Raw genomic sequence first — 14,613 nt, forward strand, 5'->3', positions numbered from 1 at the left:
ACGGGGCGCAGGTGGGTACGTGGCCAGGGAAGCCAGGTACCCTGAACCCAGCCCTGACGTTTAACAGGTGAATGCCGGCGCCGAGGAGCGCAAACTAAGTTACACCTCTAACACTGGATCTGAATTGCCGTTTTCTAACTAATTCTTCAAGCGGGGTAAGAAGGGACTTCGAACAGAAAAGAGCAGAGGCGACCCACACGGGTTAACGCGGCTTCTGGTAACAAAGGCTTTTCTCTTACCCACACAGGACACGCAAAACCAAGGGAGCATCCAACCCCACCTCAGTGCGGCTATACCCTCGAGGATGGGCCGCAAAACCCCAGTTCCAGGCTGGCGGGAGCAGAGGGGATTCCCCCTGCCTTCGTTACGGGATTTACTAAGGACAAACACAGGAGGTCGGTCGGTAAGAAGCGAAGACCCCGGTGTCACGAGCCCCTTGGTCAAAGCCAGGCTGCGCGCGCCACCACAGATTCCTCCATAAATGTTAAAAATAAAATAAAATGGGCAAATCAAAAGAAAATACCCCCCGGCCAGAGCTGTATCACCAAGTCTGACTTTGTGCCATCAGCCACCTGCCAGCCCCAGCTACAGCCTCCCCCGGACCCGCCGCCGCGCCGACCCCGTCACGGGCGGCCCCGTACCCCAGCACCGCCCAGAGCCCCGAGCTGCCGCCGCGCCCTACCCGCGAGATGGTGAGGGGCTGCTCGAAGTCCCGACCTCCCACCAGGCGGAAGCCCCAGGGCCCGGGGCCCGAAAGCACGATGCGGTGCGTCCCCATGTGCGCGACTGCACTTCACAGGATCGCCGGCAGCGTTGTCGCCTACACCGGCCTGGCCCGGCCTGGCCCGCCCTCGGCCCGCCCTCGGCCCGCCCCCGGCCCGCCCTCGGCCCGCCCTACCACTGCTGGCACCGCCCCAGGACTTCATGCGGCGCCCCGCCGGACACAGCCGGCGGGTTACCATCTTCGCGAGTAGAAACCCGGTTAGCCGCGCTTTTACCTGAAACCCTCGTGAGGGAGGTTGGCGGGGCAGAGTCGCTGCTGAAGGACAAGAATTTCGGTCTTCGGAAACTCAGAGCGCCTCACCCCCTCCCGGCGGGGCCGCGCCCAGGAGGCAGGGCAGCTGCAGAACAAACAGCCGGCGAGCAACAGCAGGCGAGACTGCCCCGGTGCGGCATCTGCCAGAGACATGGCGCTCGCCCCGCTCCAACATAGTGTGATGTTTACTCTGAAACCTAATGAGATGATGGAAATAAATAACATTTCACACTGATGAGTGAGGGCGGAGCCCTCTACCCCCTTAGGGGTGGTACCACCACCAAGAGAAGGAATGCTATACGGGGCTTCAGCCAACCTCCCTAGCTGCGATTCCGGAAGAATAGCTGTTCCGGGTTGCACGTCAAGCCCCCACAGATCAGATGACGGGCAAGGTGGGAGATGTTGGTTACAGCACCGGTGCTGGCATTTACAGCATGAGTACAAGCACTGCTGCTTGTTTAGTAAATGCCTAACAGCGCACCAGTGAGCAGAGCATCAGTAAGCAGCAGTACAAGACTGGGATTCAGCCACAGCCTGGGGAGCGTAGAGAAATCAGCAAGTGGGTTTGAGGTGGCTCACCCTAGTGCTAGCCCTACAAGACGTGTCCTCGAACAATCCCATGGCATGGCACACCCTTGCCACTGCAATTCCCTTTCTTGGCCTCCTCTCTTTTTCTGCATTAACTTGTAATTTTGCAGTTCATTTCCTTCCCAGATTCATGCATCTGGATTGCTAATTTAATCTCTGTCAGAGAGCAGTAGGCGCTTCCACTGCATCATTACACATCTGGCAGAGAACAAAGCAACACTGAGAGCTCTTCTCCCCTCGGGTATGAGGTATTTCCAGAGGACACACCCTTGGGTCCTCTTCCTGTCTCTGCATGCCCATCTTCTAAAGTCACAAAAGCATTTCTAGCTTGTTCCTTAACAAGTATATTAGGATGGAGAGATACATCAGTACCTATCAAGATTCAGTAGCTATAGGTGAGTCTCTCCCTTCCCTGGCTGAGGCACTGTAAAGCAAGGGCTAAGCAATGCTAGTGACCACAGCAAAGTGGTGGTCAGGCTGCCCTTTTAGTATTATAGAACCTGCAAAACAGAAAAAAAGGCTTGTGTCTACATGCCTGCTGAGGATGTGTAAAATAGCTTTAGGCTTTTGCTGTCTTGTTAATTTGATTCCAGGATTGGCTTGTTTATGGTTGAACTTCCTAAAATCACTGCTAATGGAAACATGAGGTGTATCTGTCTGCTCAACCATCTGGTTCCATCACCACAGTGTTTGAGTCTATTGCCTTATTTTGGCTCAGCCTGAGGTAGCGGTCTCCCAGAAGTTAAAACTTCCCATGAAAGACCAGCCTTCAGGGTAGCCCCAGCCTTGCGCAGGCAGCATGCAAGAGGCAGATAGTGGAGGTGCAGGTGTGCCTCTGTAGTATTTGTGCATTATTGAGCACCAGTTAGCCTCAGCTCGCCTCAGCTCTCCCCTTCCCTTGCTCTGCTTCTGCAGGGACTGTTCTTTTACATGAGGCACACACAAATAGTCCTGGCTATCTCTCCTACTGCAGAGTTGCGAGACATGACGTCTTCTAGCACAAACCTCCTGAATGAGTGCTGCAGCTATGCCTGCCTGGTCAGATCACAGTTACCACAGAAGTCACGAGCAGGATCCTCTTGTGTGGGACACTCAGGAAGCCCACAGCAGACACCTACTGATCAGCATGGACATAATTAAAGAGAGCCACAGAGGAGTACAAGTATAAAAGTGCATTGCTACAGGAACAGTGGGAATAGATTTTATTTAATAATTTGTACAAGGAACACAATAGTAATTCAATAATTCCATTTATTAATTGCCAAATAGTCATCCACTGCAATAAGAAAGAAAAAAAACTCAACACAAAAATAAGTTGCAGTTTGTATGTGTGTGTGTGTGTGTATGTGACTTAAAATGGCAAGAGCAAGAACAGAAAAAGAAACCTTTAAGTGAGTATGTTATATACAGTAAGTATCATCATGTTACTTTGCTGGATAAATTAATTTCGTGTTACCCAATCTTAGCAACAGACCTAAATATTGCTGCAAATAACTGGAGGGCAAACCCAAAGCAGAAAACCAAACCCATAAGATGCAAGATTAAAGGTATCTCCTGCACAAAAGAAACAGTGGTGCTTTGTATAGTATCTGAATCCCTTTCATAACAGATCATTTGTGCTGAATCTCTTTACGTGAACCTATAAGGAATTCTATCATTTAAATAAAACCGGGGGAAAATCCCAACCTTTCTTTCACAACTGCCTTTTGCTTTTCTCCCTTCACTCGATGTGTTTAAATTACTTTTCTATACAAGGTAAGTACATTGTCTGTACAAAGTTAAATATACATATTTACAGTCAAACTTCTGAGACACCGAGTCTTCTCTTCCGCTGACTGAGACAGAAGACAAGCCTACTTGATTGCAAACCCAGGAGCATGGCTAGTTTATCAAAACATCACAAGTCGTGCTAACAGTTAGTTGTAGTTACTCTTAATAAATCTGTATAAAAGCATCAGCATAAAAATAGGCATTTTATATTATTAAACACGGCTTATGACAAAATAGCAGTCTAACCCTTTGCTATTTGTATGGTAACTGTAGGAAGCAGAGTCTGATAGAACCGGTTTTGTTTATGCTTCTTCTTAATAACAAAATGTATATCAAAAGGTATTCATAGTGGATTTACAGGCAAGCAAACAGCCAAGCCATGTTTGTTGGGTTTTGTTTGGTGTGTTGTTCGTTGTTGGTTTTTTTTCCTCAAATAAATAAGAATCTATGTAATTGATAACAACTGCTGGGAACAGCTTTCCAAATTGATTAGACTTTTGGTTTTTTTGGTCTGACTAAAAGGCAGCCAAAATGCATGATCTGATTTGAGACCTATCATCAACACTCTAACCAAAGAGAAAATAAAAGGCACCCTCAGTGATATGTTGCTCATATTTATCAGAGCCTCTAAGATTTAATGGCGGGAAAGAAGCAAAGTCTTCACCCAAAGAGTATGCTTTGAAAAGTGTGTGATCCTTTAGGGCCAGCAACAGGGCAGGAGGAGCAGAGAAGTGAACAGCCATAGGACTCAAACAGGATTTGCTCTCACAGACGTTCTGTTTATTAGTTCTATTCTTTGTGCAGATAAATGTCAAAGCCAGGCTGATTTGTCTTTAAAAAAAACAGAACTCGGTCTGTTTTGCTGCACACAATACACTCACACACACACGCCCTGCACGAAAGAGAAAGCCTGCAGAGATAGGTAATGTGTTATTAAAGGATTTGGGATTTTTGCACATTTGCATTATGCTTTGGCTGACCTCTCTGGATTAAACCACAAGTCCCAAACTCCGTTTCCATAGAGAGCTCTGCAGTTTAACTGTATCAGTTGTCCTCTGCCTCTGCTGGGTCTTAAAGGTGCATGACATGAAGGAAGGGTTTTCAACGGAAGTGGAAGGCAGAGCAAAGTGAATCTTCTGTGAGGCAGAAATCAGGCAGAAAGCCTGACCTCCCTGAACCTTGCCAGTGAAAGGGAGCTACTGCAAGGCTGCCTACTGCCCCAAATCACTATCCTATCTTAACACACAAACAAAACCTATACCATGTGCTTCCCTGAAGCCTTCTCAGAGGTAAGTACTCCATACAAATTAAGATTATCACCAGAACTCTTGCTGGAAAGGGGAGAGGAATACACAAAGGCAGCACTGTAAACTAGAAACCGTCTCTTTTTCAGCAAACAAATCACACCCTGAAACTGTGTTAGCAGGGCTACACATTCAACTCAATACTGTACCACATAACCACATCCTCCTAACACGTCTCGTCTCTTCTCTGTTACATTCATAAATTGTCTGTTTCTTCACTGTTAAAAAACACCATCTGGAAAACAACCCCATCACTGTCACGGTGAGATCACTGTTATTTTACAGGTATAGCAGCTTCACATAGTTGCCTGGGAAGGTGCCAAATTGCCTTGTTCTCCTGGATGTACCTGTTGTGAAATAAAACACAAGGAAGCCTGAATAAGATGGAGTTATGCTAGGAAGGTTTAGGGGTTTAAAAAGGTAGAAGTGGCAGTCTCTCCTGCCCGCAGGTATTGCTTTCCAGAACTAAATACGAGTACTGGTCAAGGAGTCTTTCGTTATAGATGAAATCACAACTAGTTCTGCTACTAATTGTCTCCAGTCTTCCCTTTTAACAATTAGCAAGATGCTGGTGAAAGCTCCTGGGCCTACAGGCTAGGAGCCAAACTCCTATCAGTATAAATGAGCTAATCTCCCTTAAGAAGAGATAACAAGCCTAGATTTGCAGTCTTGAGATAGAAAACACTGTCCAGACTTGCATTCTTTGAAGGTAAAGGGCTAGATTTTGCTAAACATACAGCTACAGATAAGGCTGGATTTTCAAGGACTGCAACTTCCTATGTGTTCTCTTTGTCCCTTACTTGCTACTTTCTGTAACTTGCCATGGCTCCCTCGTTTTTGAAAAAGCTAGAGAAGCAGTTTTCCTTGGTTCCCTCTGTTGCTCTGCCTTTTGTGTGAGCAAGAAGGATCAGGAGGAAGAGTGGAGCAGGAAAAGAAAGAAGAGAAAAAAGGAAAAACTGAAGACCTAGCAAGGAAAACAAAGCTCCACCATCCTGCACCCTAATTTTAATGTTCGTGGTGGGAAATGATGAAATATTGTGAAAAAGATTGAGTTGAATTTTTTTCCACCATCTTGACCTCATAATTGAAAGCAGCTTCCAGACACCCTGCAAAATTGCTCATCTATATCTCTAAAACATCTGCCGACAAGTATCACTCACCCACAAACCAGCCATCGTCACATTTCTCCATGACATCGACAATGTCACCATCCCTCAGTTCCAGCTCATCATCATTCTGAGGAGTATAGCTGTAGAGGGCTTGGTAGCTAACTCTAAAACCAGAAAGATACTGCAAGTTAGCCATTGGCTTTCCCCAGTGTCCTTTCAGAAGGAGACATCTCCCTCCTATTCTATCTTGTTCAATGCAGCCTAGGCCTCTGTTTTCCATTTGACAGGTGAAATCCAACTGCATGAAACTGGCTGTTGCCACAAGGCCATGGCAGTAGAAAGGGTCACACCTACACTGTGTGGGACATGAAGAGAGCTTCTGGGTTTTTTTTGCCATGTATCCACAGACCATAACAACCGGAGTCTTCCTAACCTGTAGCACCTAGAGAAGTGTCTGCAGACACCCTACTGAATACCAGGTGAAACCCAGACATGATCATTCCTTGGCTAAATGAGACATCTGTTCTCTTGCCCTGGCACACAGGCAGGGCCATGGATGGCCAAATGGCAGATTGAGGGACTTTAGAAAAAAATACTGGCTACTCTTACTGCACTAAGGTTGCTGGATAAATCATGGCTGAGGAGGTATGGTGCAAACAAAATCTACGGTTGAATCCTCCCTTGAGTTACTTCTTGCATCAAAGGCACTTTGTATTTATCAGAAAGGAACCTTAAGGAGCGGAAACAATCTTTGGGCAAATTGTAGGGAAGCTTGGATATCCTGTCTGCAGGGAGTGAAAACAGAGCTGAGGCAAGATTTTCCATTTTGTATAAAGGGATGGGAGGAAGAAAGGGCACCTTTCAGGAGCCAGTGGTGAAGGAACTTCAGTCCCCAGCACACTGTGCTATTCTCAAAACCAAGCTTGGCCTCACTGAGCTTAATGGCAGCTCCCAGTTTAAACCCACCAGACAGGTTTGAAAATCTCTGATCATTCAGATACCAATTCACCTGTAGACCTGGCCAACATCACACCCATTGGCATCAGTGTTGGGACTGCTCACTGCACTGTGAGAAGCTAAGGACACATTGATCCATGCCATATAAGCCAAGTGTAGCCTGTGAATTTTAATTTGTCTCCCAGCTTCAAGATACAAAGACAGCAAGATAATCTCCTAACCAGCATCAATCAAGTGCTTAAAGGAGACCCAGTCCTGGGTCATGAGGTCATTGTTTCAGGTGGTATACAGGCACAAAGGTTCCAGTTTTTAACTACTCATTATGATGATATGTGGCTATTTTTGTTCTTTAAAGAAAAGCTGACACCTTCCTATCATTCTAATTTAATTCATGAAATGGTGATGTTTGAACACCTCCCCATCTTCATTACCACTCTGAGACAAGGCCCTAGAAAGAGATGGGAGCCAAAAGGACTTACATGTCTCGTGGTGTATGACTTCTGTCAGGGCTGGCTCCTTGCTGCTGTGCTTGAGGTTGCTGAGAAATGATGAGAGATGGTTTATGGTCATTAGAGGTCACCTTGTGGCGAGAGTCAAGAGGCTGAGAAATAGTACTGCAGTAATGAACAGATTTTTCTGCAATGTTTATGATCTCATTGCAAACAGCTTCCTGCGTGGTAGGCAGCATTGATATCCAAGAACACCCAAAGGACAGTCAACAGAGGGGAGGGAGGGGAAAATATAGACAAGAAGAGATGGGACATCCCAGATGCAGCACAGAAGTCCAGTAAAAAAAAAACCAAAAAACAAAAACATATAAAAAGATTTGTAGATCCAGGTAAATATCCAGGTAGTGGAGTGCAGAGGGCATCCAGGTGTAAGCATGGAAAAACAGGCAAGATACAGAAGAATTTGGCATTTAGTTTGAAGATTTGTAACAAATACATATACATATATTTTTAAAAGCAGCAGCACATGAGGTTGCAATTAGTTATGCAGTGGCACCATCACAAATGCTATGAAGTCAGTTCAAGAATCCAAGGTGGGCCATTCCATTCATGCATTTTGCTTCATTTAACCTATACCCAGGACTGGCAGCACAATTAGCCCAACTTCTCATTGGCTATGACAGTTTTTCTGATTGGTGAATTCCCAAACAAACCAGTAGATGCAAATAAATATGTACCTGCTTTGCAGCTAAAAACAGTGCTGGCAGTTCATCTCTACTAATACTGTATCTGTCTGGGTGAAGAGAGTCTAGGACTATACATCTGATTTAAACAGTGGCCTTACCACATAGCTCTTTTCAGACTCTGTGAGATCTGGTCCAGCTCTCAATGAATGGTGGGAAGGCTGTGTGATCACCAAGCAAATGATAAGACATTTTAGCAGATGTTATATTGGTCAGAATTTAAAAATTAAAAATTAAATGGAGTGCAGACAACAAAAGAGAATCAACAACTCTTCCCCTCCCCACCCCAACACCATGCTTCGTGGACAACAAGGTCTTTCATTGGCACAAGAGACATTAGGACCACAGTAATGCAACTGCAGCATAGCACACAGAATGCTGCAAAGAGAAAAGTGACAGCAAAACTGAAGCTCAAAGCAAGGAATCAGAGTAGGAAGTTATGGACACCACAGCAACCAGAAATGGTATATGGTGTCAGACTGCATTCCTGTAGAGGAGAAGAAAAAAAATAATCACAAGGACATAAGCACATACTTGAGAACATCAAAGTTGAAAGGCCAAGAGAATGCTGAGGAATTTGCTGCTGTTTTCAGAAAAGCAAAGAACAGTAACTTGCTTGCTTCTTAAAACCCGACCAGTTCACATCCTCAGGAGTCACAATGCCATGTAGCTACATCAAAATTACTCTAGCTTGTACTAAGTGAGGATTTGAGCTGCTCTGTTAATTCCTACAAGGCAGAGCTTCAGGTCAGAGGAGGGCCTGACTGGGAAACCCACCACCTGGGAAACTTATAAACTCTGCTCTGCCTCTGTCCCTAGTCATGACTCTTCACAGGGACTTGCATGTTTCAGGGCACAGTAAAGAAAATCAAGGTGTTTGGGGTTGGGAGTTTTAATGGGAAGGTCACAGAGGCATCCAGAGCCTGGTTTAGCATGCTCACTGCATATTCAAATATCTACAAAAGCAAGGGGCATGCTGTGCACAAACATGCTTGAACCAGAGTGGGATTATTTGTACTGCCTGTCCAACTGCTTGGCAAAGTGCTCTGGATAAGATACAAAACATTGCCATCTTCTGTGCTCATACAACACAATTTTCAACCCAAATTCCAAAGGACTCAATGTTTATGCTTTCCCTCCTCCATTTTATTAAATTCAGTGAAGCCCTTCAATAAAAGACTTGCTTTCTCATGACATCCTGAGGCAGAGCAGAAGCTGAAGATACAGAGGTTTGTGACAACTTCAGCCCAAGCATGCTCAAAGAGTTTGAAAAAATGCAAGATCATGCTTGTCTAGTCCCTGTTCTCAAAGCTTGTTTGAACCACACCTTGGACCTCTGGACCTGTGCCTATCATTGTATTAAAATCTCTCTTTTTGAGGTCTTTGACCAATTCTAGGCCAAGGTAACCCCACAGCAACTCCTTTGTAGTCAGCTGTACTGTCTGGGGCTGGAATCCGGGATCACTACCCTGAGAATCAATGCTCTATTTAACATGTATCTTGCCAAAATTAAGTATAAGTTGTATGGTCTAATTGCAGTGGGATTTGCATTCAAAGCATTTACTATGGAGACTGAAATCGTCACAGGATTTCTGGAAGTCATTCCTGACTGTTCATCATCAGCCCTGGAAGGCAAATGGAATAATTAGAAATGTAAACTGTGCAGACGAACTGGATATCGTCCAGCAGAGATGATTAAATCTCAGTTAAGTCAGGTGGTCAACTAGCTGGGAAAACCAATTTCCTGGGTAAGGTGAGAGGCAGCTATCAGAATTACTGAAGGTTTGTGGGGATGGTGGGTTTTCTGTTTGTTTGTTTGGTTGGTTTTAATATTTGTTTGCTTAATTCAGGAAAGAGCTTCTCTGCTTCATAGTAATTGACTGCAGGAATTGCTCCATGAACTCCCAAGACTGCATGGTCTACTTCTCATTAATTACTTGTGACCTCCTTGACCAGCTTTTCCTCCAAAACGCTTTAATTATTGTGAATTAATTAATTATTTGAAAGGTAAAAAATGGACACTATCTCCAAATGCTCCATGGTGCAGCCTGGTATGTACAACACCAGGAGGTGCAGCACCCTACCTGCACCTGATACTTGCTTAGATCCCCTTTCTTTGTAGGATCCTCATGGGAACTTCCCTGAGGCAGCTGGACAGAGCCCAAATAGTCCTCTGCTCTCCTAGCCCCTCGTTTCCTACAAGAGACACAACTAATTCAATCCCCTTTAGCCTCTGCTCCAGCAGCTTCTTACAAAAGGAGTGGGTGTCCCTGCACTAAATTCCAGGGCTATGGTAGAGGTTTCCACCTCATACAGACTTTGAGAATGGATCTAAAGAGCACCACAGGTTTGTAAGAAAACCAGAAAAAGGCATTACATTAAGATCCTAGGCCCTGAGACAGGTTTTAACTCTTAGGTGGGGCTACTCAACAGTGCTCTCTCCTAGTAAAGTCAAGTGTCACCAGTGTGTCCATCCATTGCAGCTCTTGTTTATGTGTCTTTTTCCATCCCTTTCTGGTGGGAGTTAATGGACTGCATACGGAAAGAGAAAGCTAAGCAGAACAAACTAACAGACAGACAAGACAGACAAATTGGTATCTCTTCAGAGAAGGGCACTCAGCAATGGAGAACAATGGGAGGACTCCCAGTCCAGCCAAAAGAAAAACCTTGTAAAACATCAAGGTCCAGCTCTAGTGAAAGTGAGGTAAAAGCTGACCAAAGAGCTCTCACAAAGGACACTGAAAAGGCTGCAGTGTGGAGTGTCAAAGTCCACAGAAAGACTCCCCAGTTGCTGAATCAGAAGCTGAAGGTTGTGCCTCCAGTAGAAAAATGTGTCTCCCGTGACTAGCACATACTGACACCTGCTGTAGGCTGTGCCACTCTAGTTTGTACACTGGGAGGGCTACTAAATAATAAGCATGGAGATGGTGCCAAATAATGACCATGCTAAGCTAGGTGGTCTGTGCTGGGAAACATGGGTTTGGAGCATCCTCCTCATACGCTCTCTGCTTTGCTCTGATTGTCAAGGCATATAAGGGACAAATTTCACCTTGACTTCAAATCCAAAGAAAGGCCACAGGGCCCTATTACAACCAGACACAACATCAACATCAAAAATAGAACATCTTTCCCTAAACATGGTTCTTTCCTGCTACTCCTTTGAATTTCATACATCCAATGTAAGCACCAGCAGGATCAAGCAGATCAGAGGTCAGGAGAAAGGCCAACACACAACATTTCTATGGACTTCTGACATGAAGCAGAATATGTATCCTATTGGAATTGGATATTGAAACTGAAAAGGAAGCAGGAGATGGTTGTTCAGTAAAAAGTTGCACAAGCTCAAAATCAGGGGGAAATGAGGTGAGTAAAGCTAACAGCTCTCACAAGCTGATAGAAAATAAGTAACATGGGCAACTACTCCCACATTCATCCTGCATAAGCATCCTGCCTGTTTCACTGATCAAACCAAAGATGCTTCCCCAGTCTCCTCCGCTGCAAATCCAGCCCAGCTTTTGCCAGTTGTCTCTCCTGTTTCAATATCGCCACCCTGTGGAGGCTGCCTGAAGGACTACCGAGACACCAGCCGCGGCGAGCACCATTCAATCCCAGGCCCTGGACGTCCCAGCCACAAAGTGCTAAGGTTATGCTGCACAGACCCTACAGCATCCTTCTTTAAAGAGGTTTGTAGCTCTCAGCAATAGTGCTGAGAAACTTTGAATCGTATCTGAGAAGGCTGGAACAGATCTTTGACATTGCAGATGCCAAGTTGTGGATTGCCTTACCTCCAGCTCTGAGATGCTCAAGCCCTGAATGCTGATCTCATGCGGTTAAAGGTAACCCGCATCAAAACATCTCATGCTACATCATTCCTGACAATAAGGTCACTGATTCTGGGTTATAATGCAACTGAGCTGTAGGAACTCAAGGCCAGCACTAAGTAAGCTCTGGGTTAATCCTTTAGAGAAACAGAAAATCAGACCCTCATCCCATACAAACTGAGCCATGTGGATTTGCACCAGCTGAAGATTTGGTCCATACCTGCCCTTCTGCACAGCCTGGAAATAATTTCAAATTATTTTCAGAAAAAAAAAATTCTAAAATAAATGACACCTGTGCAGTCAATGAATGGCTAAACAAGCATATGACAAAACAATGGTGTGGTATGGAAACAGCTGTGAGTAATGGAAGATTAATCAGCAAAGATGATTACCTGTGACTTATTGACTCTGTGTGTAAATCTGGGAGGTGGCTGTGTTGTGACAGTAGAGGAAGAGAGGGCAGAGGAAGAAAGAGGAGCAGATGAAGAGAATGCATTTGAATCTGCAGTCTTTTGAAGAAAAGAAAAGTTGGTCAGCTTGGCACATGTTCTCTTATCACAATCACTGCTATTGATAAGAGGATCTACTATCCAGTAATTTTGATGCACACACAACAAATGTAACTCCATGCAAGGGCAAGTGCAGTTTCCAGTTGGTTTGTGTGATCTGGCCACCTCATTCTCTTTTAAACATGCAGATTATGCCTATAAAAAATGCTACTAAAAATAAATCCATGGCTAGTAAACAGCACAGTCTTTATACAGCTGTTAACAGGCTGCTAGTTATGATTCAAGCAGAAATCAAACAATTTGTCATAAGATTTTCCAGTGTAGAATGTTTCATCTTAGAAATCCTTGTTCCTCACTATCATTGGCTAAATGGGGTGTGTCATCGAGGCTATCACAACACATCCAAGACAGTATTTGTAATGCTGTGATTTTGAGATGTCCAAACTTCCACTCCTATACAAGCTTGCATGGGGATGCTGTAATATATTTATGCTGGTTGTGGCCCACACTGGACCCCAAGTCAACTGGGAGCTGCAAAGTAAGGCAGATCTCCTATACTAAGTCGAGGGGTAGAAGATACATTGTAGAAGTTACTGGAGAGTTCCTCTATGTTCCCTCTCATAGAGCTACATAAAACTAAAAATTCTTGGGGGAAAGCATCACTAGGTCTAGTTCTCATTTGTGGCTAGACTCTTTCACATTGTTTTGGAAGTGCAAAGATGATAAACTCCACTCAATGCATAAATACAATCAAGCCTGACTGACTTAATTGTGGCACCTTGCAGACTAAACCACAGGCTTGAGGAGCAAGAGGGGATAGCTCTGGTGATTCTAGAAGCCTGGCTGACATTTACAAGGCTTTTTCAGTTCTTGGCATTAGTAGGAACAAATAAATCCTATAACCAAAGATGATCCATTGCAGACTGGAAAATCTCTGAATACGAAGGAATTGCCTGGATTCTGTGCACTGAGGTATAAGGGTATGAGGCCTGTGTGATACTTTCATCTGACAAATCTGGTAACTGCCACTATCTGGGACAGTCACCTCATTAGATGTGACCAACTGCTATTACCTATTCTAAAATATTTTTCACTACACTGCTCCTCAGTCCTCTTAAACTTTTTGATCAGCTATTCATAGAATGCCACTAGTGACCTCTAGAAGGTCTTAAGATGATCAAAATATATGGGGCAGGCACTGGCTCTGCCTTGTCAGTAGACCATCACAAACCTCAACACACCAGTTAAAATCAGCAATTCAGAGCAGCACACACACATGCAGGAGATGTACCTTCTTTTCCCTGCTTTGAAACTTTCCCAGATCACCTTTCCTGATGCCTCTTTTCTCTGTTTTACCTCCCTGCACAATAGCCATTAGCTCCTGACACAACTGGTTGTCCTCAGAGGAACCCACAGGTCTCTTTTCTGGGTTTACACGCATGTCTAGTTGGGATGGTTTCAGGCAGCGCTCAACAGAGATCTTGGGAACAGCATGAGCAGCCTGGTCGGGGTTGCTGCTTCCCTCTCTGGTCTTTCGGAGCCAGGCTTGGCTGACAGTGGTGTCAGGCTGCTCTGCGAGGATGCTTTCTGGGCTCTCAGCTGCCCAGCGAGGGGAGCTAGAGTAGCTCATGCTGGGAGAAAGGGAGCCAACAAACTTTTCTTCACTTTGTGGAGTGGCCTGATAGAAACTGTGAGTGGAGGACTGAGGTCTGGACGAGTAAGAGGGCAATGGGGACTTAATGGACCTGGGAGTCGAGGAGCCAGAGAGGTGCGAATGGTGGAGGCTGACTGGGGTGATAGGGCTGGCTGCAGCAGAAGGCGAGAGAGAGTCAGAGTGAGAGAGGGAGGCTTCAGGCGGAGGAGGCAATGGAGGAGTTATGGTAGGAGTGGTGCTAGGAGACACTCCCACTGTCAGAGCAATCCACTCAGATGTGACTGCCTGCACCTCTGGAGATAAGGCACGGCGTGCAAAAGGCAAAGGCGGAGGAGTTGGTGTATGGAGCAGCTCAGAGCTGGGAGACTTGAAGGAGACAAAAGCAGGAGAGAAAAAGAAAGAAATGAACAAAATAATAATAAAGGAAAATATAAATGACCAAGTAAAAGTAAAAGGAGAGAGAGCAAGTGTAGAGAGGGGCAGATCTGTGACCAAGCATGGTGTGTAAGTTTTCCAGATAGGTGCACCATGGAGAACATGCCGTCCATGGCTACTCAAACCACAGAGTACAGTGTGTATCTCTGCTGCTAATACCTTTCTCCAACCTGTATCAGGATCCCAGATACCAAACATTTTGTGGAAGACCTGAGACTTAATATTATATACCATAAGT

General features: G+C 45.1%; 2 protein-coding genes across 25 annotated transcripts in view; both read right to left on the minus strand.

Moving 5' to 3' along the window:
* Positions 1 to 1,066, minus strand: part of PDLIM1 (PDZ and LIM domain 1) — a 44,331-nt gene extending 43,265 nt beyond the window's left edge. For 2 of the 4 annotated variants that reach the window (XM_068139789.1, XM_068139788.1), the window contains exon 1: positions 683 to 826. In XM_068139789.1, coding sequence (XP_067995890.1) covers positions 683 to 778 — 96 coding nt within the window. In that variant the 5' untranslated portion in view covers positions 779 to 826. Of the gene's footprint in view, positions 1 to 682; positions 827 to 998 lie in introns of those variants that run through there. The other 2 variants (XM_068139791.1, XM_068139790.1) reach the window with 2 other exon arrangements.
* Positions 1,067 to 2,799: 1,733 nt separating this feature from the next.
* The window catches only part of SORBS1 (sorbin and SH3 domain containing 1), a 174,818-nt gene continuing 163,004 nt past the window's right edge, over positions 2,800 to 14,613 (minus strand). For 15 of the 21 annotated variants that reach the window (XM_068139784.1, XM_068139779.1, XM_068139774.1 and 12 more), the window contains 3 exons: positions 7,244 to 7,302; positions 5,859 to 5,971; positions 2,800 to 5,045 (listed from right to left, as the gene is read on the minus strand). In XM_068139784.1, coding sequence (XP_067995885.1) covers positions 4,978 to 5,045; positions 5,859 to 5,971; positions 7,244 to 7,302 — 240 coding nt within the window. In that variant the 3' untranslated portion in view covers positions 2,800 to 4,977. Of the gene's footprint in view, positions 5,046 to 5,858; positions 5,972 to 7,243; positions 7,435 to 8,057; positions 8,118 to 12,169; positions 12,287 to 13,577; positions 14,307 to 14,613 lie in introns of all 21 variants that reach the window. The other 6 variants (XM_068139771.1, XM_068139781.1, XM_068139767.1 and 3 more) reach the window with 3 other exon arrangements.

The sequence above is a fragment of the Melanerpes formicivorus genome, unplaced genomic scaffold (genome assembly GCF_026170545.1).
Source record: "Melanerpes formicivorus ecotype bairdi unplaced genomic scaffold, bMelFor1.0.p_v2 SCAF_6, whole genome shotgun sequence".
Taxonomy (NCBI): Eukaryota; Metazoa; Chordata; class Aves; order Piciformes; family Picidae; genus Melanerpes; species Melanerpes formicivorus.